The sequence below is a fragment of the Buteo buteo genome, chromosome 7, assembly GCF_964188355.1.
Source record: "Buteo buteo chromosome 7, bButBut1.hap1.1, whole genome shotgun sequence".
In the NCBI taxonomy this organism is placed as follows: Eukaryota; Metazoa; Chordata; class Aves; order Accipitriformes; family Accipitridae; genus Buteo; species Buteo buteo.
This window is the reverse complement of record NC_134177.1, coordinates 38677311-38705093: the sequence shown is the minus strand read 5'-3', so window position 1 is coordinate 38705093 and position 27783 is coordinate 38677311. Positions and strand designations below refer to the sequence as shown.

The following is a 27783-nucleotide window of genomic DNA, read 5'->3' as shown; positions in this document are numbered from 1 at the left end:
TCCAAATCAAGTCGCTCTAGTTGTTCCTACCTTCTCGCTGGGCTTGGACCAAGCGGGTTCAGGCTGCGCCTGTGCCCAGAAACCTGGACCTAAGGAGGTAAAAATAAAGAAAACAACCCTTTGAAAACCCAACCCTTTGAAATTCCCCTCTTTGCACGGCTCCAGGGACCGGGGCTTTGGCAGCAAACATGTTCCCGAGATGTACGGTAACATCGGGAGCAATGGCCCGGAGCCATCCCGCAGCCTCCCCGCTGACCCCAAACCTCCTGCAAAGCCGCTGTGGCTTCACCCGGGGGAAAATGCCACCTCTCGTCCTTCTCAAACCGTGGGCCAACTCTGCCTGCTTTTACTTTTTTAATAACGTTTTTTATAAAGGCACAGCTTGCTTTGCTCTCCTCCTCTCGCTCGCCCGAGCACAGAGGCTCGTCTGGCCGCTCCATCCCAGCAGGCTCCCTCCATTCCTGGGTTTTCCCCCAAAATACTTCTCATTTGCACACAATTCCCTGCCATGGCAGGTGGGTCCTGGGGATCTCTGCAGCGCCGCAGCCGCTGGGGCCGTGCACGGATGAAAGCGGGGAGCCGGCGGCCGAGAGGAAAAGGCACCCGCCTTCCCCTGGGCGATCAAGGGGCTGCAAAGCAAATTAGCTGCCGAGATGTCCCCCCCAGCCCCCGGCTCGTCGGGCAGGGGTGAGCGGGGGCTCTGGGACGGTGGTGGGATGGAGCCAGGTTTCGCTCACCGCCCCCGGCACCGGCGCGGCGGAGGCTGCCCTCGGCGTGGCGTCACTGCGGTCGGGATGTCGGGAACAACCTTGCCACAAAAATCGAAGCCGGGAATCTGAAAATAAAAATATCGCACATGATTTCAGGCTTGCTGAAAGCATGATTGACTGTTTAATTCCCCCACACACACGCGCTCCTTTCCTCCCAACCCGGGTGACTCAGCCCTGGCAGGGCCGCGGAGGCTTCTCCTGGCTCCTGCCCTCGCCGCGAGAGTGGAAAACGTACCCTCTCGTAAACGCCGGCAGCGATAATCAAGCCCAGCGCTCGCGGGGCCAATTGACTACTGCCAATTAAAACAGAGCCGGCGGCGCTCTCCCACGCTCAGCCCGGGTGGCAAAAGCATCCGCCACCAAGAAAATGCCCTCCGTGGCCCCCGGGATGCCGCTGCTCCTGCTGAACCCCAAACCGCCGGGTCCGAGAGGGCTGAGGATGCCGAGCGGCTCCGCCGCTGGGCACGGGCACACGAGGCAAAGGCAGCTGCCTGCAGGACTTGGTGGGGTGGGAAAGCCAAAACCAACGATGCTTAAAATGCCACCGATGGCCTCTGCTTCCAGCAACGGCCATGGGAAACGCTCCCCGTCAGCCCACGTCTGCGCTGGGCTCGGTGCTTGGCAGGACCAGGCACGTGAAGGAAAATAAACCCCGCAGTTCAAGGGAAAAAGAGGAGCCCTTCGGGATAACCCATCTCCCAAAGCTGCTTCTTTTATCCCTGTGCAAAGCTGCAAAGAGGAAAAGCAAGCCGACAGCGTGAAAAGCATCGGTCCCGCACTGAGGAGCTAGAAAAATACCGGCAAAGGAAAACGGGCTCCTTTGGGACTGGCTTGATGCAGGGCTGCCAGCTCGTGGGGCCATCAGGGACGGGAATTTTTTGCTTAACTTTGATTATTTTTAGTATCTGTAAGCCTTCATCATTTACTAAGCAAAAGTAGCCCACTACAGGTAGGGAAATAAACCCTCGACCTGCCCAGCTCCCCTTGCCGGCAGCGACGAGCAGTCAGCGATTTTAAAGTTCACCTTTTGCTGACGGCGTCGCTGCTACCGAGCACAGCCCCAGCCGTGAAACAGAGCTGACCCCAGCCTCATCCCTCCGCTCTCTCATTTCCACCTCCCAGCTGTAATTTTACTATTCTCTTTCCGCTCCCTTGCTCACCCCGGGGCTGGGCAGGAGGAAGGCAGAGGGACGTGTTCTGCCCACCGCATTTCCCCACTTTTGCCGCTTTGTGCGTGTCTCCCTGCGCTGGGGCCGGCAGTGCGGGATCCCCCCTGGCATGCTGCATTTTGGGGCCGTGCTGCGTCCCCTGCGTGGGGGACAAGTGGTTTCGTGCGAGTCGGTGTGCTGCGTGCCTGCCTGCCTCTTCTCCTGGAAGTCTCCGCACCAATCTTGGCTTTTACATTATTTTTTACACTCCAAGTTTCTAGCTGTAGACGTGCAGCGAGTGCTCTCCAAATGCAAACCCCAGAATTCATACATTTAGAATCCGGCATTTATTTAAAAAAAAACCCAAATCCATTGCTCTGAGGCCCAAACTCACTGAGGCAGGACCGCACAGGGCATCTCCTGTTACCGGTGGGATGCGGCTGTAGGACTTGGCTTCCTTCATCCCCCCGGAACGGCCGTGCCTGGCGGGAGCGGAGGGAAGCTGGAAGTTCCCACATCTCTGAGGGATCGCCAGGAACCTGACCTCGACCGCTCTCAGCTTTACGCAGCGGCAGCACGAAGCCGGGCTGGGAGAGACCCCGCGGGCACGGCAGAGGTTTTTCCGCCGCAGGTGGATCTTCCCTGGGGAGGTTTAGTGCAGCAGGGAGACGTTTGCTCGGCCCTTGCCAGCCCACGCTGCTCTCTGGAGGCATCCAAAGATCCATGGCTCTGCACAACAAAACACCCCCCCAAAACTCAAAAGCAAAGCCTGTGGTGTTTCCTTTCTGCTTTCCCACCCTGTATAATGACACTTGCCTATTTTCAAGCTTCCCTATCAGGCCAGAAGCTCTCTCCCCCAGTCAACCTGATTCCACAAGACCACGAACCCCCCAGAGCACTTCAAGTAAAATACAAAGAGCCAAACGGACTTGTAAAACATAAGCATCCAAAGGTACATAAAGCCTACGAGGGCTTGCAAGCCACCCAGCCTGCATCTATCTCTGAAGACAAAGTGGAGCCGAGCCCTTGTCTCCCACATCAGAAGCAGCCTGTGATAAAAAGAAGAGTACAAAAAAAAAAATAAAACGCAAGAACATTTGCTGCTGGAAACTGCTCCTGGGAAGGGCGCGATGTCTGGAACAAGCCTATGCACACAATGTGCGCCGAGGAAGGGGACGAGATGTGATATCTCCACATCCACGCTCGGTGCAAGATGCGAAGAACATCCCCCAATTTGGGGCCAGCCCAGGCTCCTGGCTGGGCACCACGGTGCCCACCACAAGCACCCTGCACGCCATCCCCAGAGAAGCACAAACCAAACAGTAAAGTAAATTTAATTTTAACACGGTGAGGAGGCGGTTCTCTGCAGATGGCATCAATACCAGCTTCACTGCCAGCTCCACGGTGTGTCATCGGTTCTGCTCAGCCTTAAGTGATGCAAATATAGAAAACAATGTCATTGTTGCTAGGATTTTTGGGCTCCGGCTGCCTGGTCAGGCTGCGAGCGTGTGGCGATGCTGGGGAAGGATGGCCACGAGGAATGATGTTATTTCAGATGAAGAGGAAGATGAGTAACTTTTCCAAAGGCTGAGTCCTTCCAGTGCGCAAATGCATTTTTTAAATGGCTCAGCTCTCAGTTACCAATAACACTTTTGGCTCCCACGGGCCTCAAGGACATCGAAGTGTGGGTCTGCTGTGGATTTTGGGATGGTGGTGAGAGCCACCTCAAGTGACCCGATGTCCTGGGTTTGCTCAGCTCCAGCCCCGAGCACCAAACTCACAGAAACATCTCAATGTCAATGTGCAAAATGACCAGAAATCAGTATTTACAAACCACCAGACACCTCTGTTCAGCCCTGAAACTCTCCCCCAGCGCCAGACCGACCACAACATCAGGGCAGCAATGAGGGGCAAAGCCTTGTTAAACCCCCCCACGTCTCCCCACCGCACGCCCAACACCCCACACATGGCACAAGGCAAACGCTCCAGCTCGATTTTTCTCCTTGCTGTCCCACAGCAGCTACCAGCGGCCATTGCCCTGCCTGCCCGGGGGTTGCGGTAATACAACGGGCAGCCTTGGATTTCCCATACCCCTCAAACCAGCCATGAATACACCCCCCCCACCCCTGCAAAGCCACGCCAGCGAGGCCGTCGCACAGCCCTGGGCTCCAGGCACACCGAGGACCAGAGCTTCAGTGCTATTTAGGCAGCCGCGAGGCTCGCCGTGCTCACGGTGCTCTGTTTTGGAAGCATCTAAAGCACCTGCACAGCATGCACGGGAGGTCTGGGGCTTTTTCGAGCCTGAACCAGGTTCTTTCAAGTCCTGGTTTTGCAGGGGCAGTTGTGGAGAACACCATCACTCCACTCAAAAATAGGACTTCTCTTTTAAAAGCTCTATCCCCAATAACCAGCGGCTCCAAAACCGCTCGGGGAGGGGGGCACGCATCTCCTGGAGGCAACGTACCCTCCTCACACACCCCACGCTGCTCACGGCGGAGCCCCGCTGCGGGGACATGCCAGGAAAATTAATTTCCACCTAATTAACCGCTGCTCCCCTACGCAGCCTGAGAAGAGCAGTCAGAGGCTCCTTCGGCTGGGAACTGCAAACCATCTCGCCCCGCCGGCCGCTCCGGCAGCGGGACACAGGGCGTCCCTGGCGCGGGGCCGAGAGGATGGGGATGGGAAAGGCGAGGGGGAACGGCCTCGCACAGGAAAGCCTGCGAGCGCTCCGCCGTCCAAACATCTGACATCCAGCCCCGGCCCAACCGGCTTCTTGTCCGCGAAAATACACAACCGTGACCTATTTCCAGGGAATGGGAGCACCCATTTAAACAAATCCCTGACAAATAAAGGCAAGAAACCATTTCCTCCCCATTTCCTTCCATTAGAAATGAAACACTGCCATTAATCACCAATAAAGAAATAAACCCCCTGAACGATCTGCTAGCGGCTGCATGAGTCCGGTCGCCCTCCTCGAGCTCACCGCAGACCTGGCCCCAGGCACAGCAGGGCTAATTCTGGCCCCGCTGAGCCAAACCATTGCTCTCTCCTACCTTTAGTACATTAAAAAAAAAAATGAAGATACGTAGGGCATGCCATGTGCCAGGGTTAGCTGATGCTCAGCCCTCTGTGCACCCCCTGTTTTATTACTCCAATTATTTTAATTTTTTACTCCAATTTTTTTTTTTCTCCAGGAAAGCTTGTGTGCAAAAGCCCCTTAGGAAAAAAACAGGCCCCACATCAAGTATTAAGGTCTTTTAATAAGAGCTGTTTTGCAAACCCTCCTGCGGCTGCCAGCCACAGCAACTCTTTCCTCCCGCTCCTTGCCTGCTCCCCTCTAAAAGTGAATCCCACCTCCGAGATGGCAGCGAGCAAACGTCTCAGTGGCTGTGACGGTGCTAATGGCCCGGGGGAAGCAGCCGGTCCCTGGGACACGATGTCCTGGCCAAGTGCTGCCAGGAGTAGGTTGCTGGTAGACGGAGCAATTATCTCCGGCAAGGAGGAGGGCAGACGCTGTTGTGCAAGAGGGTGCAGGAATTTTTCTGCATTTGCAGACTTGGCTTGCGGAGATAACTTTGGGCTTGTTTGCTTTTTTTGAGCCAGATTAGGATCTTTCTCGTGCACCACGCACGGGGCTGTTTACTAAATGCTGTTGGCAAAACACAGCCCACCACAAACCTCAGCGGCGGCTGCGCTGGGTGCATGCAGCTCCCAATGCCGGCTGCAAGAGAGGGCGCAGCGTCTTGCTCCGACATCAGCACCAGAGCCGGCTGGGGCAGAGGGGTCTTCTGCGCCCCAGCAAGCAGCGGGCAATAGGAAATCACTCAATATCTGTGCAAAGCATGCAAAAGACTCCCTGTCCCCAGGCAGATTGGCTATTAACAGCGACGCCGTGGTCGCCGAGCCCATGGAGACGTCCTTGTTTCTGTAGCTGGTCAGAGCGATGCCTGCGTTCCCCCGTGAAATGGGGGGACTTGTCTCGCTGGGGTGAGTGCGGCACAGACCGTGGGGTGCTCATGCCGTGATGTCCGTGTTTTACCCGCGGGGTCGCAGACGGGGTGGTTACGCGGCCATAGGACGGGGATGTTGGCAGGTGCTGCCCTCCCTCCTCCCGCTGCATCCTCCAGTCCCACCGTCCCCACGCTGGGACCGTCCCCAGGAGGGGACCTCACAGGAAAGCACGAGACAGACCCCAGGGACATCCCTGCCACCACCATCCCGCCGGCGAGGAACTCGGGTGCTGCCCTTCAGCTCGCAGCCCCAGCCCTGACCCGCCCCGGGGAGCCAAAATTCTCTCTAGCCCCAGCACGGGGTGAGACGCTTCCTGCTCCGGCGCTTATCTCCATGGCCAGGCGGCCTCGAGGAAGCCGAACACCCTCGTGGCGTTGCTCGGTGGCTGCCAGCCAAGGGTGCACTTGTGTTTCGCACAAACACGGCGGGGCCAGTCGCTCCCGCTGCGGGCACGGCACGCGGGGTTCGGTTGGCGGCATCCCGGGGCAGCAGCGTGCCCCCGAGCAGCACAGACTGAAGATAATTTTTTTTTTTTTACCTGATCTCGCTTTTACGTCACGCGAATCTGCATGGATGCATCCTCGCCATGCGCCCAGCAATCCCAGCCCCCTGGATCCTGATGCTCCCCTGGGGAAAGCCTTTGGGGGACGCGCTTCGGGGCGTTGTGGGTCTCGCAGTTCGGCAGAGGCAACGTCACAAGCCCACGTCTGTCGCTTCCCCGTGCCCGGTCCCTCCCTGGTCACCTCCTCACGAGATCCAGAGGATCTGGTAATGGCCCCAAGGGTACGGATTGAGCACAAACTGCCACCGCTGTGTCCTGGAGGGGCAGTGGGATCCCCAGAGATACCCTCACCCAGGGCAAATGCAAAGCCCCAAACCCCCCAAGTATTAAACCTCTTGCTGATGCACCCAGCACAACACCCACAGCACATGGCTTTGCTCCTGCCTGAGAGCTGTCAAGGGGGAGAAGACAACCCGGCCCACGCTGTGTCCCTCATCCCCCCCCAACGAGTTCCACAACCCACTTCACGAAGGTCCAGCAGCGTGACCCAAACCTGGGGCAGCTCATGGGACGAGTACCCACAGCGCTTGTTGTAGCGCACAGATGGATTCTGCACTGACTACGTACCAAGTCCCCACTCCTGAAAAGCGAGGCTTGCTGTCCTGGCACAGGAGCCACTTACCTGCTGTAAATGTTCAGCCTGGCCCCAAAAAATCTTCTGGGAAATCAGTTTACCATTGCTCGAGCACACAGCAGCCCTTGGCTGTGATATTAAATTCACGCTGAAAGAAAGACGGACCGTGCCTCCAACGGCTGGGGTGAATCCCCAGGAGTTTGGTCCTGTCTCGTAGCACCAGGTGACCCTGGCGTGGGATGACTTCGCCTGGAGGCCAGCAGACCCCGTCATGCGCTGCTGAGGTCTTTCTCAAGGACATCCCTGGGGACAAGGCACCAGAGCAGCCGTCCCTGCCTGCACACCCACCGCGAGGCATCGTTGCATCGACTTCCACACATATTTTTGCGGACACGCTAAGGGGCAGGGTGGGAATGTCAGGAGGAGACATGCTGAAGGCAAACCCTGTGCTCTGCAGGTGAGATCTGACATTTGAGATGCCCGGGTGTCTCTGGGGCACGTGAGTGTTACAGGGATGCACCCCAAGCTGCTGCTGCAAAGCCTTCAGCGACCAGCCGTAAGCAACAAACGAGCAAACCTTGGCTGACAACTCACAAATAGCGGGGAATTTGCTAAATAAATTGTGCTGGGAGTTGCTTATCTCCATTAAAATACCCCCACACAGGGGATGTACTCCTACAAGGGTCCGACAGCATCGGGGTGAGGGGCTGTGGTGCTTCCAGCGCCGCGGCCCCTCACCCCTGTGCCGCCAGCATTTTGCACCGTGCAACCGCCCTGGTGGCATGAAGAAATGCCAAGAGCATGCAAAAACTCGATAAGATTGGCGGGTAGGAAATGCAGCCTAAATCCTTGAGTTTCGTAAGGGGGTTTGACAATAGCCCGCAGAGCTGCCAACTTTCCTTTCATGCACCAAGCGACAAGTGCGCTCGGAAACTTCAGGCTCGCTGAAAAGAAAGGAAGTTTTGCTGAAGGAGGGAGTTTTGGCATGGTTTTCTGTATTTTAGCTAGTTTTGCTGTGAGGTGGTGAGAAATGTCCCCTCCAGCATGACTGAGCTGGGGGCTGCCCCTGCTCATCCCCAGCCCAGGAGGGAGCAAAGGAAAGAAGTATCATGAAATTCAAGAGCAGAGGGAAAACAATGTTTCTGCATAAATATTTAGGCTTTGCTATAAACTCCCTGCTGCAAGGTCTCCCATCACAGCTGGGCACTTTTTGCATTTCAAAGTTGGCATTTTCAATGCAAATGCTGCTGAGCAGCCAAACCTGGGCCCCGCCGTGGTCCAGGGAACTGTGGGTGTAAGGGCACCCTCAGCTCTGCTGACCACCAGCCATGGGTTTTGCTTGTGGGGAAATCCTCAGTCCTGCTGGAGCATGGGATGGAGGCGAAAAATCCTCCGAGGAATTTGCTCAGGAAGGTGCTCTGGTGAAGCCATTTCTTGTCCCTGATGGAGATGGGGAGCTCCGAGGGTTGGAGAAGTGATTGCGCCACCCTGCTGGGGAAAAGGCAGCTTTAAGCCAAGAGTCTTTATCTCGCAGCAGAAATGGGTGAAAAAGAAGCATATCTGGGAGCCGAGCTCTGCAGTGGGTTTGTGCCTTAACAGGGGCTGCAGAGACCCAGCTCCAAAGCCCCACTGAAGCGTTTGGCCCCCTGGGAGGATGCATGGGTCCCAAAATCCTCCCTGAGATGGAGGCTAGGGACCTGGTGTGACCTTGATTTTGGGCAGAGCCAGGAACAGGCACAGGGCCACACCGCCCCGTCCCCCACAGTGGGGACAGCGGTCCCATCCTGCCTCTTCCCAGGGTGGCGGACAGCATCCCCAGCCCCGGCAATTAACATCTGCACGGGTCGCTGGGTTTGCAAAGTGTTTGGGATTTGCATTTGGTTAAAATTAAGTGCTAGGAAAATAAAGGCACGCCAGTTCCTTATTGCAGCTGGCCCAGGGCGAGGAGGGCGAGGTCCGACGGCGTGACCGGCGCGAGGGAAAGAGCAGGGATGGGGAGGACAAACCCCCCCCAAATTCAACGCAAAAGGAGGCGAGGGCAGGGGCCGGAGCAGGGGTTGTGACCTGGGGAGGCTGAACGCCAGCCAAAGCAAGCACACCCAGCGCTCGGGACGACTCGCAGAGCTCGTTGGGCTTTGTCCTCTCTGCTTCAGCACAGAATTTGTATATGGAAAAAACATGCCAGGCGCACGACAACAGACCCGCTCCATCTGGATAAATAGTTAACCGAGTAGTCAAAATAGCTGGTGCTACGAAACAGCTGCTGGGACAGGAGACAGCGGCAGAAGAGAAGCGTCGCTGGAAAAATGGGACCGGAGGAAGGAAGTGCTCGAGCGAGGGGACATGCCAGAGGAGAGAAGGGAACAGGCAGCATCAGACAGCCCCACGTGAGCCAAGACCCCCCTGCCACTGCCGGGGCACCCCGGTGCCCCCCCACCAGCCTCCGCTGAGAGTCTTCCCTGGAGCATCCCCAAAAGGGGTGCTGGACTGGGTGCCCATGCCCCTGCCCCAAGCATTGGTGCCCAGCTCATGCCACAGGGCCAGGACAAGGGGGTGCCCCACAGCAATGGGGGGGACGGGGGACACAGCAGGAGTCCCTGCTCACGCAGTGTCCCCCCAGGAGCTCAGCACCGTGGGATCGGTGCTGGGTGCAGCTGCACCCACGACCCTGAGGTGGGTCCCTATCTGGAGGCCTCAGACAGGGGCAGCATCCCAAAAAAGCTGCACAAAGAACCAGAGATCTAAAAAACCTGCTCACCGGGAGAGCTGGCAGTGGGAACGGGAGATGCGGGCTGGGAGGTGATGCTGGACCCACTGGAAGCAGAGGGATTGCTCACACAAGGCAGCACTGCATGTCCCACCTTGGCTGGACACCACCAGGAATATGGGCTCCTTGCAAAGGACTTTTAAAGGAGGGAATGGCCCTTTTCCATCCCTACGGATTAGGCAGGGCTTAGCCCTATTCCAGACACCTGAGCCAACTGCCTACACCTGCAAGCCCAGATTAGCTTCCCCCCGACCTGATGCACAAAGAGCACTTTTTCACCCAAAGGGAAGTTTTCCAGCAGAAAGCTCAGGGCCAGTGAGCTGCCTGTCCTCAATCCCCCCACCCTGGACCCCAATGCAAAACCCTGGGCTAGGTGTGAGCTGGGAGCCGCCGATGTCCATCGGGGCTGGTTTCCCTGCGGTCGGAGCAGGGGACGGCCTCGCCGACCGGAGCGGGCGGCCAAGGAGCTTCCGCAGGGACTGGGCAGCCCTGGGGGTGTGTGGGGTCCCCCCTGGCCATGACACCCAACCATGCACATTGTTGGCTGTGGGATGAGCCCAGCACCTCAACGGTGGCTTTTCTCAAGCGTGTCCCCAGGGACAGGGAAGGTCACGCTGCTGAGAAGGGGCTGGAGCCTCGGCATCGGCTCCCCCCCGCTCCCCGACCCCCTGCAGCAAAACTCTGGATGGGAACAGCTCTGCAGGATGGAAGGGACGGAGCCTTTCCTCACCCGCGGGTGCCGGGATGCATCGCAACACGCTCTGGTTGCAGCAGGAAAGATGTTAGGATCAGAGGAGTTCAGGTGCGCAGGAGTCGAGGGAGATTTTTGGGAAGGAAAGGCACGACAAGCATTGCAACGCCGGAGCCACTGCCCTGGGGACAGGTGTGGCATCATGAATTTTGGGATGCAAGGCACTCGTGTCCACCTTGCTGCAACCCGCAGAAGGGTTATGGGGACGGTCTCAATGGGTCTCAAATCCACCTCCCAAAGGAAAACCCCAAGCTGAGGCTGGATTTTGCCATGACGCGATATCACGTGGATGATTAACAGCCGCAGCCTTCCCAGAGCCTCTCCCACCCTTCGTCTCTCATCTATTGCTCCATGAGGAACACAGACCATAACCCCACCGCGGGCAGGGATGCGGCCACGCAGCCCTCACCTAGCCCCGTTAGTTGTGGTCGTATTCCCAGCACTAATTACCCAAATCACTCCCACCATCTCCAGTGCAGGGAAAATAACTGCAGCGATTCACACACCTGGAAGGACGTTACAGCCTCCACCTAGGGAGAAAATGCACCCGCGCTCGCCCGGCGCGAGATAGTTTTGCAATAGGAAAAGATCTTCTTTTCCAATGCTACTTGCAAGATCTATAGGTGCTACCTGCAGCACTCATTTATTCATGATTTCTAACTGATTTACTAAATTACAGCAATGCCACCGACAGAAGCAGCAGATGCTCCGGGTGGGCTTGAGCACGGTGGTAGGAAGCGTCGCAGATGGCTCAAGTCCCGAGAACCAGGCAGCGCAAGTGCCTGATGGACGCCGAGGATTGAGTAAAATATTATTAAAAGATTTATTAACCCTTCGAGAATTATTATTCTATGCTGTAGCTGGACAAACGGGGACGAGAGCTCGCTCTGAAATTTCCGATTTGGAAAAGGCCCCAAAATGTCAACGTTCCCAGGGAAAATTAGGAAAAAAAAAGTCATTCTGCTTTGGCCAAAACATGGTATTTCTGCAAAATCACTTTGTTTTCTTTGTGATTTTTCAAAGCGTGGTAACAGTGCAATATAAAACAAATGATTTCCAAACAAGAGTAACTTGAAAATGAAAAAATGTAAATATTTGTCCTGATGGAGTGAAAAGGGCTGCTCCAACATTGTCAAGATCTTCCCTCACCCCTGCCTCCCCACCCAGTGTGTTTTGCTTTAGTTTTTATGAGAAATCAACAGCTGGAGAAAGCTTTTGGATTTTCCAATGGAAAAGAGCTGGAGGGACGCATTTTCTACAAGTTCCGCCAATTAGCGCCTGGCTCCCCAGCCCCACGGCTGCTGTGAATTTTCCATTGCTGGAAATCTTAAATATCAAAACTGGATGTTTTTCTAAAAGACAAATCCGACTGCGGGGCAGGACAGCAGCCACTGCCACGCCGCACGCCACGCTCCCTGCAGCCCTCTTCGTTTACAGAAACGTCCAACCGAGCGTGACCGATTTCTCCTGAAAACCTTGTTTTCCACCCAACGGCAGCTTGGTTTTGCCTGATCGTGGGGTGATTAGCAGCGGGAGAGCCGGACCATCACTAAAACACTCCAGCTGTTCCCCCGCCCTTCCTGCTTGCACACCCCAACACTGCTCCATCCCTTCCCAGAGCAGCTGCCCAGATGTGCCGGTGCTCCAGATGTGCAGCACCACTGCAAACCTGCAGCAGCCCTCGCTCGTGTCTCCACAGAGCTGGCATCGGGGATGTGGCTCAGGTTCTAGCAGATCCTAAATAGCTTGAATTTCAGGCAAGATTTGGCAGCTGTAGCACGGCGCTTGGGGTCAGCACGTGCATGGGGGGATGCTGAGCACGGGGCCAGATGAGGTGCAAGACCTTAGCGGCATTGCTAAACCCAGCCTTGTTTTATGGAAGGCAGTAAAGGTCTTTTTTTTTTTCGCAAACGGTAACGCATGCACCATGTACCAAATACATCACATTAATCAAAAATACAATTTCCAACACATTAAATATTTAGAAGCAATGCCAAAGCTGCAGGACAATAGGTAGCACTAACATTCGGGTGAAAAAAGGAGAAGGTCTCATTTAATTATTTTGTTGCCAGCTTGCACAAAAGTAGGGCTAAATGCTGGAAACCTGCTCCCTGCCTCCGGCCCATCCTTGTCACCAGGACCATCACGACTTTGTGCCCGGCTGGGGCTGTGTGTCCCCTGAGGCTTCTCCCTCTCCTTTTCAGCATCGCTTTGCATCCCAGTGGAAAGGGCTGGAGCTCTGGAGCTGTGGGATTAAACCTCGCAGCCCGGGGGTGGGTTTCTCTGCCTGGCTCTGGAGGTTTCCCGGCGATCTCGGCGCGGCGGTGAGTCAGCCGGCAGTAGAGAACGTGACTCAGCTGCACCGAGGTTCGGTACGTGGAGCAGGGAAAGCAAATACTGGCAGCTCAGTCGTGCCGAAACGGCGGATCCCACAGCCCTGGTGCCAGGGACAAACCTCAGCTGTATCTGGTGGGGGAAGAAATGAAATGCAGGAAGAAAAAAAGCAGGACGCTTATGGTCGAGTTGCCCCAATAAAGATCAAGATAAGCCCTCTTTGCTCATAGAAGTGCTTTTGATATCCATCGCAAATTACCTTCCTGAACCTGGTGCAGGAGAAACACCCTGCACCGGGGCAAGGTTTGCAAATGAAGGGAAATTCCCCCAAGATCATTTCTACTTCTGGGTGTTTTTCTCTGGGCATTTTTCTCTGGGCACACAGCAGCCGCAACTCATGAAACCAGTATATATAAATGTTTTTTTAATGTCCCTGAAGGGTGGCGCAAGTCCCTGGGAAGTCTCCTGGTGCTGGGGATGGGGAGATTCTGTGACTAAACCCCTGCAAAATTCCTGCTGACAGGCTATGGGGACATCACCGTGCCCTGCCCTTCCCAAGGTTTCTGCTTTGCCCGGAGACCTTAGTGCAAACCATGCCGTCTCCAGCTCCGCTCTACCATGAGCACAGTAATTTTAAGGGTAAGAGCCAGAGAACAAAGCTGTGCCCAGGGGCCCTAGCTGAGCAGGCTGGTTTGAGGCTGTTGCCTGCAGAAAACCAGTCCCAGGGGAGCGAGGAGTTTCCTTAATTGGGAAGGGTGACGAGGGCGCAGGACCAGGGCAGGGCTTTTCTCAGTATTTTTATTTAGGCGGCAGAGAAATCTGATGGCAACAGAAAGGAGCTGGAAAAACAAACAGGTGTGTCCGGCAGCAAAAGGGCCGTAGCTATAGCAATGGGACAGGCCCTGTTGACAAAAGGCTGCACAAAGGACCTTCTTTAGAGATTAAAAGCAGTTTACTAGCTGGCAGGGCTCTCTGGGAAGGTGCTGGGGCTGCCACCGTGGCCGGCAGTAGCTGAAAAAGCAGAACGAGGGGAACACGCACCAGGCACAAACCTGCCGCCTCCAGCGTCCCCCAGGGGCTGAGCTGCGCTGGGGTTTCGCGGTGGTCTGTGGGAATGAGGTGGTTGTGCATGGGGCTGCTCCATCAATCCCAGCAACACAGCAGGGTCCCGGCTCTGCAGCAGGCACCCCAAAGGGATGGTTTATTTGGGGGATTCCTCCAGCTCTCCTTGCCGGGATGCTGCTCTTCCAGCATCACCATTTGCAGCTGGCGCCTGGGGCTGATGCTTGCCAGCTTGCAGAAGCCTCCGAAGTTTGGGTGCGGAGTGTAGGTGCAGTGCCTGGTGCCTGAGCTGGATGCCACCCTCAAGCCTCCCTTGCTCCCATGCCAGGCACCTGCAATGGGAGAGGTGAAGTGCTGCTGCCACGTTGTGCGGCCGCTCAGGAAGCCGCGACGGCAGCGCTGAAAGCAAAACCATCAACAACAGCGGTCGACTCCACACCTGAGCCATTACACCGGGTCCGGGGGTGCAGCATCCCCAAACAGCCCCAGGCTCCTGTCTTGCCTTTCTCCTCCTACATCCCCTGCCGAAAGCGGGGAGGTCTGGCTCAGCAAGAACCTGCTGGGACATCTGACGCGGCCAAAGGAGACACGTCTGAGCCAGGAGTTTGGCTGTGCCACCAGCAGAGAAGATCAGAGGGCCAAGCTGCACCACCGCGAGGGCAGAGCAAGGCTTGGGGAGCCGGCGGCTTTGCTGCCGGGGGACGGGTGGTGGGACACAAAAGCCAAATCTGTTTTGACTTACCCAAAACTTACTAAAAGACGAGTTGGTAATTAAGGCCACGGATCAGTGCCAACAACTGCATGACTCCACATACAGCCACTCAATGCCACATGAACACGCCTGCAGCTCGTGGCAGCCTAGGGTAAGAGGAGCCCAGACCTCACTGGCAAGCAAATTTTCTATTTCAGGGCTAGTGTAGGAGCCCGAGGGATATTTGAGAGAACAAGCAAGTGGTGATGTCTCTCCCTTCAGGTTCTGGCAGCCGGAGGGCGGCCCAGAGCACGGCAGCTCTCAACACCACAAGATGCTACGTGGGCAACCGCAGGAACATTACGGGAACCGGTCCCCAAAACAGCAGAGGAGACTGCAGGCAGCTTTATGGGTGCAGTAGGAATCTGCCCTCTTCCCCCACAAGCCTCCCAACAGCCTCGTGCAAAGGGCAGTGTAAAAATCAGAAGCCAGAAGTCGAATTAAGACGGTCACCTGCCACTTACACCTGTGCAAGTGAAGTGATTGCCACTCTCTGGTCTCTGTTAGCTCAAGCCGGGCTGAAGTCTTGCTAAACCGGGTGAGGCTCTGCCATTCCCTGAAATCCTCAAAGGAGGAAAAGTCTTAAAGGAGAAAAAGCCAAAGGCTGCCTTGGGCAGACGACAGATTGCAGGCATCGGCAGCCTGCGGCGGCATCACGGCTGCATCCATTGGGGCGATAAAATGAGTGGTGGGTCACCTGTGTGCCAGGAGCCACGTCCTTGGAGGGGGACCAAAACTGACACAAGCCCAGGTAAGGCCAGCGCTCCCAAGGTGAGGCACGGAGTAGCGGGCTGCTTTCTGGGGAAAAAATCAAGACCAGGACTTTCCCCCAGGGAAGGAAGCACCTCCTGCTCAGGAGCCCAGGAATAAAATGTGTATTGCAAAGGGCAGAGCTGTCCTGGCAGCGACACGCGCAGGGTTTGCAACTCGGACAAGCTGCAGAGCTGTTTTTAGCTGCGGAAGCCAGCGCGTCTCCAGCTGACCCGCGCTCAGACCCCCCAGCAGCCCGGGCAGGCACCCGGCTTCCCCCACGGTGGTCCGTGGGCAGCGGCTGCCGGAGCCGGGCAGAGCTGGCAGCGTGCCCCCGGTGCCGCCGGCAGCCGCTCCGGAGGCGGGCGGCCCCGCCGAGGCCGTATGCCACGGTTGTCGCTCTACCAAGAACAGGCGCTTCCCCGTCCCTACGATGGGACACGCTGTTCCCAGCTGGCGAGAGCCTCGGCTGCCTGGCGAGGGCTCTGGATGTGCTTGAGGCAAGGAGCGAGGAAGCGAACGCGTGATTTTTTTTGCAGAAGAAACCCTCTAGCAGCAGCAGCCGCTCACCCTGTGGCAGGTGATAGCACCAATGGCTCTTCTACTGCGTGCAGCTGCCCTGCAAACTTTGCTGGCCCAGGGGGCACGAAGGGGCATTGAGCATTGGAAAGAAAGCAGGCAAAAACCCCCAGGGAGCCAGGGAGATCTTTCTCATGCCCTTCCAACCCTATTTTGGCTGCTCGTGGAGCAGAGCAGCATCTCTAATTCCTACAGTACCTGGCAAGCATGGGGGACAGGCAGCGAGACCTCCAGGACATTGGTCCACGCTCCCCAGCCAAGGATTTCCCCCCTCACCTCTGTGCAGACTTAATAATTAAAGAAAAGCTATGACCTCTCAGCAGCAGGCTCTGCTGGTTTAAAACATTATTAGTGCAAAATTCAGGAGGGATTTGCCTTACTCTCGGAGAGCCTTTGAGTTTCTGGTAAATAAAGCAACTATTTTCAGCTCCCCGGGTCCTGCCGCCGTGAGAGGTTTGCCTCTCTCGACTGAATGAAAACACAGAAGCTGCAGCAACGAGCTGGCGCGCTGGGGAGGGCGGCAAGCAAAGAGCACACCCTCGGAGATGCCGTCAGCTTTGAAGAAGCTGAGACATCTTCTACAGAAAAATAAGGTGCCAAAAGATCAAACACATCACGGTGTATTTTGAGACAGGCAAATAAATGGAGGAAAACACAATTTTTCAGAGCAACGCAGGAAGGACAATTATTGAAGACAAAGTGATGTTGTTTAAAATCCAGCAGCGTATCCAAAATTGACCCCATGGAGGATGAAATGCTCTTTTCTCTTTAAATATTAACAATCAGAGTATGAAAGAACAAAAACATTTAAAAAAATAGAAAAATACAATTGGGGGGGAGAAAAAGAGCCCAAGCTGCTACTCTGAGGAACATATAAAACCTAAGGTGTGCGTGTGGGGGGTGGATTTCTGTGAAACCATTGACATTTTTGATTAATGAGTTTTATGTGGGTGGTTTATGTAAAGGAGAAGGGTACGAAACGCAGACATGACTTATTCTCAAGCAAGCTGATGAGAGTAAAGGTCTCCTGACTCAACAATTCTCCTGACTCAAGAATTCATCTTTTATTTTCTGCCTTTGCAGATTTTGCTGGATGCAAGAGAAAGCCATACAATTTGTAAACTTCATATCAACAATACGGTCTGTTTAGGCTCCAAAGCAACAAAACCAATTTAAAGCCTACCTTTAAATGCTAAACTAGAAGTTCTTAAGATTACACCTTAATTTAATCTAAGATAAACACGGTGATGAACTGAAGCCCTAATAAATATCTAGCTACATATGCGTATTGAAGTCCTCCTATTATAGGAGACAACTTACTGGAGTGAGAAAAATCTGCATAGGATGCTTTTACTGATTAGAAAGGATAGTCATAAAGGGAAGCATTTCCTGTGATTCCTCAGGCATTGACATGGGATCTGTCATCCAGAAATTCAGACCGAGCTTCATCAGTTGGAGTCTGATGGCAAGAACTGCGCTACAGCCCACACCTGCAAAGTCCTCCCAGAGCTACACTCAGCAGCTCTCCAACAGCACAGAAGTAACTCTGTCACATAGTTTGAGGAAACTTACTGGGTCTGGCTAAAAACACATGGGGACTATACTGAAATAAAATAATTATCAAAACACACTGTGTGTCACTTTGCCTCTTTTCACTTTGTTTTGCATTTGTTCACATTCCTGATGCAGCAACAATACCACTAGATGAGCAGAGCAGCAGCTCCTTTAGAGTCCACATCATGCCTATGAAATGGAGCATCTCGTCTAGTACTCACTCGTGCACATGCAGGTATCAAAATGGTTTGGAGGAAGCACATTTGATGATACAGGTGCTAGGAGATGCTAACAAAGTGTTTTGGAAATAAGCCTGCAAGAGAAGGTACCACTGACAAATATTTGCACGTGTTTTAATTTTACATTTCTTTAGTTTTCATAAAATTTACTTTTTCCATGCAATGCAAGCTTAAATATTTATTATTTGCACTGCAAATGTTAAAAAAAAAAATGCTGTAAGATTTATGGAAAGTCAGACAGTAAAGTGGGGAATGGAAGCAAGAAACCAACTTAAAAAAAAATCATTAAAGTTGTCAGAAAAGCATTAGTAGGAGAAAGTCCCCAGCAAACTACCTAACAGTTAGGTGGAAAGACCCTGTCTCCAAGACAGTCCAGTTATCCTTCCTCCACTTCTTTTCCCGTGTTCCCTAAATCCAAACATTCTCAGCCCTTGAATATAAAAAGAATGAATCTCCAAATGCTAAGGACCACTACAAAACTGTCTGAGATTTCCATCTATTTATCATGAATGCTTGTTGAAATTTCCAGTTGGAGGAAATAAGGTTTTGGTTTTTTTTTTCCTAAGTGTTTACTCCTCCTTAGAGTGCATACCCATGTATAAGCCCCACCACAATGCTGCAGCCTGGGTTTGAGCCGGTTACCGGCTTTTTATTATTTGTGCTTTCTTAGGTAAAAATCAGGAAAGATTACTGCAGAATAGACCCGATTAAATTAGACCTGACCATCATGGAAAGAATGAGCTTTAATCTTACTTCCTTCACCTCTTACTTAATTCCTTCCCTATTCACAGTGGATTTCTCTCTTATTCACTTGAATCAGAATTGACTTCTTTGCTTTAAATTCAAAGGTGGGCCAGATTTCTTTCCCCCTACAAAGCCCAGCACAGTTCCTGTTTTTCCAGGCCATTTTACTAATGCACGTTCTTTGTTCCAGTTATTATCCAGCCTGACCTCCTACAGACTAACTGGCTGAATGTTGAAAAGCATCCTCTTTACATATATTAATCTGTTTTCTAACATTCTAGTAGCTTTACCTAAAGACCAGGTCATGCTTTTTATAGGCTCCCATGGTGGCGGATGTTGTTTGTCCCCTGAAAACAAGGTACGATGCTTGTGCTGGTGGCTTCCCCAGCAGATACCCGACACCACTCACTTCTGGTTACAAGAAAACACATTCATCCTTAGAAAGGGAAAGAAGTACCGAAGCAGATTATTGGGCCTTGCTTTGCTCCCATGTGCCCAGATTTTATATCAGGCTACCTTCATGGATATGTGGACGGTCACTCCAGATTTAAAAGGGTATAAAAGGGCAGGTCTTGCCCTCATGTTTGCAAAGATACAAGACCCACTGGAAACGTCACATCTGAGCTAGGCTGTGAAAACTCAATACATTTGGGCCAGTTCTGTTTCAAACAGTGTAGCGGTCTCCTAAAAGTAGGTTGAAAAATGTCACTCACTTATAAGTTAGCTGGCAGCCTAATTTTGACCTCTTGGAAGAAAGAACAGTCTTAATTAACTTGATCTGAAGAACAGTGGTTCCCGAACGTTATGGTTGTGACCTTTGTTACATTTCAACGACTGGGACCACACTAGATTTAATAGCAGATTAAACTGAGTTTGTGGGATTTATCACCTTGCTTACACCGGCTGAAACCTCAAACCTGGCTGTCACAGGGAATGGTCTCCACTCTCCCACAACTTCACAATCATACTATTTATTTGCATTTAATACGATTACCTAATAAGACCATTCTCTGAGCACATGGAACCAGTGGAAACAACTTAGAGCTTTAGGTAGATACAGAAAGATGTCGACTTCCTCACTTACACTTCCCTGAACAACTCCTTCCTTGAGCCAAACCCAAGGTAAATAAGCTTTTGAACTAAGGCCATTGGACTAGGTAGGTGCAAGCACCTTTGCTGCTAAACACCACTAATTCGAGTCAAGAGATACTAAGACAAATCTCAGCTTAACATGACACATCTGGGGCTCCGGATGTGTGTTTCAGGTCTGAAAGTAAACAAACACAGGCACTGAAACCAATGGATATCCACAGGAAAACTTCATTTTTAGGATAAGGCCACTGGAATGTAAACAGCAGGGCTGGAATTTAAGAGGTGACTCCAGAAGTATGTATCCTGCATAGTTCAATACAATATCAGATATATACTAACCACATGAGGAAAAGTAGGTTTGCTTACAGGCACTGAAAATGAAGATTCACAAGAAAACCCCTGGTTCTCACTGCAAATTCAAACATTTAACATTGAGTGAGGAGCGGAAAAAAGCAAACAAAAAACCAGACAGTGTGTTGTACTTTGTTTTTATAGAATTTTTACAATATATTTCTCTTCATTTGCATATTTTACCCACATCTGTAGCTTTCTTTTTACATGTTGAACTGAACTGGAATAAATCTAACGGTCTGATATATTTTAAACAACTGATAAAAATTGCAAAGTAGTAAACCCGTAAGAAAAGAAATTATAAAACTCTCTTTTTTAAGTGTTTAATGAAAGCAAGTCAAATGTATTATTAGGAACAATATGGTCTGTTTTAAACACATCATAGGTGATTCAGGCAGGACAACTTTTTTTGTTTTTTGTATTAGGCACATTTTTTTCAGCATACCTGTTTTCCAGACAGTTTTATACTATTCAATAATATCATCTGCATCCACTTGGAACTGCTGCAGGATTTTCAAAATATGATTGATCATGAATATTCATTATTGGTATTCTCTTCCTCTTTCTTTAAAACTATCAGAAGAAAAAAAAAAATCAGTGTTTCTTGTCTTTTAAAAAATCTGTAATGAATGATTGAGTTGTAAGGCAGCAACAGATTCAGTGTCAACTCAGGTCACAGTCCTTCAGTTCCATCTAGTGGGTAGAAATTATATTTAGTGGACACTGTTCCTAGACAGTCCCTTCAGGGCAAGATGACTGACTCGCAAGGCCAGTTACTGCTGGTAGAGTAAGTTAAGTGGTACGCCTAGTAAGGAACACTGGCCACTCCTGTGTCATCCTTGCAGCCTCATGTCTTCATACAGAAAGCAAAAAGACAGTCCAACGGAAAAAAATGTGAATATGATAGAGCCATGACAGGTTCTATGAATGGTTTATTTACAGTCTTCATCCCTGATGCGAAAAAAGAAAAAAGCCTTCTTTCACTAAAACAGGCAGATCTCAGCAGCATGCTACATGCCTTAGCAAATCAGCCCATTGCATATCCTTGACCGCTTAGCCATGGATTCACACTGAGGCAGTGAATAGAAAGTCCTACTGCTCAAGAAGAGCAATTTCAAAATGCTCACCTGTCCCATTGATACGACTCCCTAAAGTAGACTTTAGAATGTCTCATTTTGGTGCAGCAGCTCCCCGTTCCCAGAATCTGTTCACGCTATTAGATAGTGTGAAACAGTTGGTTCCTCAGGGGTCTCTTGGACACCCCTGCAGTGAGACTGCAAACTCAAATACGTTACTCGGATGTGGGAACAAAATGATCCATGCGTTAAAGATATGCCACAACTTTGACAATTCCCTTCCCATCGTGATCTCATTGAGGAAGGAAGACGGGCTTTAACCTTCAACTACAGTATACTCGAGGAGAGGTTTCAGAGCAGTATCTCTCCACCTCCTTTCAGTCTTTGATAAATAGTACGTTTTTCCTGAATTCTGGCATTCTCATTTGCTAAGAGGGCCACTCCACTCCTGAAGGCAATGGCTTCAGCATAGTGCTCCTTGGTCTTCAGTTTTAAGTCTTTCAGGCAGAATAATCACATTCTGATTCAACCTCATTCCCTGAAGAAGCATTCACTTTGCACTCACCTGGCTGAACAGAAGTGAAAACATCTTTAACTACAGCACTAGAGGCCATCCAAAAACCAGGGGATGTATTACTGCACGTTTCCCTCTCAGAGGGAGACTGGACCACCCTTAAAATTCCAGCCCCAGCTGATAAGATCATCAATTCAGAGGTCATCCCCCAAAGTGGTGCTCCTGTGCACATTGCTATTTAGGCACCACTCACCTTTCGGACAAGCAAGGTCAGTAAGTACATTCCCTTCTGACAGAGCCACTGCCTTTACACAACCTGCATTCAGTTACTACTGAAGCTTTTGGTTGCCTTTTCTTCACACCCTGAGGTTGAGGTGAGGAAGGGAAGAAGAAAGTAATTAGCATAAAAAGTTCTCCAAATTCATACCTGACAAGACCAGCTCTACATACTGTATAACAGGATACAAAATACACCCCCAAATCCTTCTATGTTCTTTTTAACTCTTTGGAAAGGGAATAACCAGCGTAGTTGAGCAGGAAGAAAGCCAATTTATTTCAGCATAGAAGGTCTGCAATTCATTCCATGGTCAATAAGAGTAATGCAGTTATTGCTCTATACGGTAAGACTGGATCGATCATTAACCCCCACCCTGAGTGCTGGGAGTCCAAGTTCCCAACATAGCCAAGAAGGACCTCCTAAACCACTAGTATTGAAATAATTAAAAGAAAAAAGCCTCATGAATAATTTCTTGTAAAGATGTGATCTTCAAGAAACATGTAAGTTCTTCAGTTCTTCATATTACCACTGCTTTGTGAATGGAGGTCAGCCTTTGCTCTCTGCACTAGAATAATATACTATTTAGAACAACACATTGAAGATAAATTACGGTAAGAATAGATGATCCAGCTGATCGAATCAAAGAACAGGAGAAACATTAACCTCTTGCACGAGGATGCTCTGAAACTGGAATCCTTCAACTGCTATGTGAATCACCCAGAATTTGTTTTAGAACCTGTAGTTTAGTAAGAATTCTTTTCCTTGGGTCGTAGCCTTCAAAGCAAAAGCAAACATGACAGGATTCAAGTGTGGACCATTTCTGCATCTGCCCACCAGATTCTCGTTTGTCTATTTCATTTCAGTGATATATAATAGATGCTGCTGACGGCATCACTCCGAGTTCAGCAGTATTTCCAAAGCTGTCACGTTCCATCAATCAAGTTTCCTTGGGAGCAGATGATACCAATGCGGGGGCCTTCCATTCTCATACTTCAGCTACCTTCTTTCGTTTACTTCCTCTGAATAAAAAAAAATATTGTTCTGTTTACTCTAACATGCTACAATATGTGCATACATAACTGTAGGCGACACGTGAGTTACTTCAAGATGTGCTTTTTCATTGAAGTGCGCTTTTACTTTTACAAATTCTACATCAAGGTGGAAGGAAGGAAGGCTGCAGAGTGCTCATACACTGAAGCTGAAGGAACTTTTCCTGAACGGAGTTAAGATGTTTGTTCCAAGGTTCCTATGGACAAACTACTCTATCCCATGCACTCCGGCCTGAGCCAGTATTAAACATTCCAGAAACTTGTTGATTTGTTTGGATAGTTAATGGCAAGGCTGATAGCAGCAATGTTTTTCAGGGCCTAGAAGAGAGAAGGAAAAACAAAGTCACATCAAAGATTCTCCCCAATCCAAAACTGTTAACAAATGTTGTATGAAATTAAACAAATAGATAAATAACCATCCTGTTTCTACCTGGTCATCTCCTAGTACTGCAGTAATTGTCACGCATCCAGGTAGTTTCAGCAAGGCAACTGCATTTCCAGTTGCTGAAAGACCAGCCCCCTTCCCCATTTCCATGTTTTGGCAATTGAGAGGTCAGTTTGGTAAAACAGATATACCTGATTGCACCCAACAGCCAGTTTGTGGCACATCATCTGACTATTAAAGGAGAACAGCATTTGCGCGTAGTTCATTCACGAATTTCAGGAGGCCTGTCATGGTATTGTGAAGCCCAAGTACATTCATGTCTATTTTATAAAACTCCACTGGGCCATCAGAAATCATTCATTATCTCTGTCTGCCAGAAAAAATATCACAAACCCACACATCTCTGGGGCTGTGCAATCTTATTACCTGTGCTGTGCAGCGATGAAGATGATCTTCAGTATTTAAGGCAAGCAAATACTCCTGTAGAGATCCAAGCTCCTGCAGCCAGAAAGCATTCAATGAACACCAATGTTTCTACCAAAGATATCATCCTACTATTTAACATTAAAATGCTGATCGTTATAGCAGTGCCAAGAACCAAAGGTATAAGAACTACACACAAGACTCTCCTGGACTAGAACACAATTTGTGACCACAGAAATCAGGTCATTACAGACCATTCATATGTGATGTTCAAAATCAGCTCAAGGAAAACCACATTCAAATACCTTTAAATTAATTATTAAATCAGCATTCCTCTCACAATAAAGACCGGGTTTAGGGCCTGCTGCCTTAATTACACAAGGAAGAGTCATGACTATTACTTAAGGTCCCATGATGGATAAGGCAACTGTAAGCTCCTCTACTAAAATTTGCTACCAAATTCCACAAGAGAAAGTTGTTAATGTTTCTGAAGCATTTAACATTTCTAAAGCTCTGACAAACTTTGCCATGATAAAGGAAAACTGCATTTAATTTAACACTGAACTACATATCATTCCCAGCACTGGGGAGAGGAGGGATACAAATACAGGAACTGCTTACAGTAACTCTGTTTTCTGTAACAAAGAAGAGTTCTGCAAGTGCACGATGAAGAGGAAGGAGAATACCAGGCTTGGCCACGTCATGACACAAGTTGTTTTCCATATGGGTGAAAAGCTGCCAAAGTGGCTTCAACAAGGTGAGGTCACAGTCCCTGAAAAAAAGTAATTCAAATGAAACAGTGATGAAATACTGAGTAACCATGATCTTATGCCTGTTCCAGGGGCGGGGGGGAATGACAAAAAACCAAACAAATTTAAGAGAACAAAACCATACAGTTTTGACAGTTACATGTATAAATGAAGGAAGAAACAAAAGAAGTATTTTAAAAATCTCAATTCTGTCAGGTGTTTCAGCACAATTAATTTCATTCTCAATCAGTGAAGTGGAGAAAACCTTATATCCATGAATATGCCTAAACGACTTTTCTAAAACTGCGTGGCCTCTTGAAACGAGGACTTTAAAATAACTATATACATCACTTTGCTAAACGCTCTAGCTCCACTGCTTGAAATTATACAATACTGGTGATGCCCTTGTATAGGGCAGACAGACAAAAATTGACAAAAGCTTTACAAACAATTCCAGCCCTGCCTCCTTCCTACTCCTGAGTTAAAGCTAGCTAACCCAAATGTCACTTATTATACAGATAGGATGATACATATCATTCAGTAGGGGGAAAGGAGGGAAACTCAATTTCAGAATCTACCATCAGATTAACACAAGAAAAATATTAAATATTATAAGCACAATGGAGACTTGATCTTTTAGCAATTAAATTTGTTGTCCACATAACAAAGCAGACATTTTCTGATGAAAAAAACCTATGGGAACTTGAAAAAATAATAAATCCATGATTACAAGTAATACCAAAATCAGTTTTTCAGACTTGGATGCAGATTGGTGTACCTAAAATTTACAGAGAGTCAAGTAATGGTTTTATGCAATTGTCCATTTTTATCACTATATGTGAATATACTTTTTGACTTCTCTTTATCAAAGTAAGCTAGTAGGATGCTGTTATTTTCATGATTTTGCTTGTTCTGAACTGAAAGGACATAACCGAGATAAATGTCAGCTTTCCAGCATTGTTGTCTGTTTCCAGCATTTCCATTGAGTTAATGTGACTACACACATTTGCAAAACACTGTAAAAGCTCAACATTTTTTTGAATGTGTATTTTCCTAAGAAATACCTATGCCATACACATTTAAGCATTAGCACACCTATCCCTTCTAAAACTAAATTACAGGCTTAGCAGTACAACTAAAAATAATAATTTCAAAGTTATTTACTTTATAGAGAATTAGATCATAATTTCACCAGTTTATTATTCCATCCTCACCCTAATTCTGAAGTATAACTAATACAAAGAGAATAAGTTTCTAGAAAATGGAAATCTGCATTTTGTCCTGTTTCACGGTGATTTTTTTTCTTTACAACCACATTTGAATTCATTGGACCTTTTTTAAAAGCCAAGAAAGAAGAGAAAATGTTTTCAAAAAATCCCTTAGAGTAAGTTTCTGCTATCAAGGCCCTGTGAACTGTATCCAAAAGGCAAATTAAGAATACCTACTTCAAATCATGGTTTTCTGGCTTCAAAATACTATCAGCTTAGTCACTTTTTCTTCTCCTACCCTTTGCCTTTTAGTGTACAATGTAGAACAGTGCACTTACCTCTGGGCACTGCACTGCACTATCTTCAAGAGCAAGTGGATAGCTTTCAAACGCTGGTGCCCAGTCTGACGGCATGCTACCCCGACCTGCCATTCCCAGATTTTGGCCAGTGGGAGGTGAGGAACTACCCTTTCCTCAGAGAGCATCTGCTTTAGAATTTCAAACCCTGGGGGAAAAAAAAAAAAATTCAAACAGCTGTTGCCTTTGTAGGGACCCATTCTGTTCATACATTCAGTTTTCTCTTCTCCATATACTAAGTATTGCTCTGGCAAGCAAGAAATATCAAAGAAAAATACCAAACAAAAATCTGAGATAATTCTAGATTACATCCTGATAATGCAAATCTTTTCTGGGGCAAAACTTAGATAAAAATTAGGAAGAATCCTACCTGAAATTAAAATTTTCCTCAAATAAGGCAAACAAAACACAGGTCTTCACTATTATGTGATATGCAGTAGAGCTTTGCTGATTGCAACTCATCCACCAGCCTCAGCTTCATTAAAAATAAACTCTAAAATAAACTAACAAAACCTTTCATGCTGTATCTAGAAATTAGATGCAGAACCAGCCTATTTTACTGGATAACTACTTTTTAAAAACACAATTACAATTATTTCCATTTCCAATTACAGCACCCTGAAGTGTTTACCACACCCTGTGTGTAATTACTGTCATATAATGAGACTTTGAATGCAAATATCATGACTATAATTGTTATCTCCAAGTCTCTGTGAAGATATGGTATTCCTAGCATAAGAGTCACAGCAAGTAAGAGATGTTAGTCAAGTTTCAACTTGAACAAAACTAATCATGTTACTTCCAAAACATTGGAGAAAGCAAATTCTAAGTCAAAAAAAGGGATAATCACAAGTCTGTCAAAGCTCAGCAAAATAACTTCAAAAAGTCCTTTCCAATACCTTCTGAGCAGTGCTTACCTGTCTGAAACCTTCCAAGATGACCTGCTGTCACTGTAAACTTATAACCCCACTCAGTGTTACTCATGTCAGAAGTAAATCGGTAATAGAGTGTGTCTCCTGCGTACAAGGAAAGGAAGAAAAATCCACATTACTACCTCCTGAGTTAGTTTTGCTATCACAAATACAATTCAAATGACAAGTCTGTCATAAATTAATCCTAGATATTGTCATTCAAGAGAGGTGATCTTTTTGGTAATTATGAAATCACAGAACAGTATGATAAACAGGAGGCTGAAGCAAAACACAGAAGGGTTTCCACTGTATAAAGACACTTACAAGGATAACGTCTCTTATATTTTTGTCAACTACATAGAAAAAGAGGGAGTTAAAAGAAACTCTATACCATTACACAGTTAAACTTCTCTTTTCCAATTGTGTTATGGATCAGTTATGACTTATAAAAAAAGAACCGTTACAGGCAGACAAGTTCACAGTCCATTAAACAAAAGGTTAAAAAAATGTGAAAGTAAAGTTGTACTGCTTTTACATGTCAGAAAATTAAACTGCACTCTTTTACTCTAGGGAACAAAACTGTTAAACATAACCACTTAAAAGTGGAAGAACTATCAAAATGTTTGACCATTTTACAATCAGGCAGTGGAACATTCAAGAAGTTCTTGTCATTGTAGCATCTACAGCTTCACAGAGATCAACACTGGTAGTTAGCTGTAATGCTAAACAAAACATATGCTTACCTATTTTGCTCTGTAATATTAGATCTGGTTAAAACTTAGAATTTCCTTCTGTT

The 27783-nt window shown here is 49.1% G+C and overlaps 1 protein-coding gene across 3 annotated transcripts in view; it reads right to left on the bottom strand.

The window, feature by feature from the left end:
* Window positions 1-20164: 20164 nt before the first annotated feature.
* Window positions 20165-27783, bottom strand: part of ZZEF1 (zinc finger ZZ-type and EF-hand domain containing 1) — a 60169-nt gene continuing 52550 nt past the window's right edge. For all 3 annotated transcript variants that reach the window (XM_075032488.1, XM_075032489.1, XM_075032490.1), the window contains 5 exons: window positions 26994-27092; window positions 26059-26224; window positions 24385-24535; window positions 23767-23838; window positions 20165-23273 (listed from right to left, as the gene is read on the bottom strand). In XM_075032488.1, coding sequence (XP_074888589.1) covers window positions 23199-23273; window positions 23767-23838; window positions 24385-24535; window positions 26059-26224; window positions 26994-27092 — 563 coding nt within the window. In that variant the 3' untranslated portion in view covers window positions 20165-23198. The remainder of the gene's footprint in view (window positions 23274-23766; window positions 23839-24384; window positions 24536-26058; window positions 26225-26993; window positions 27093-27783) is intronic.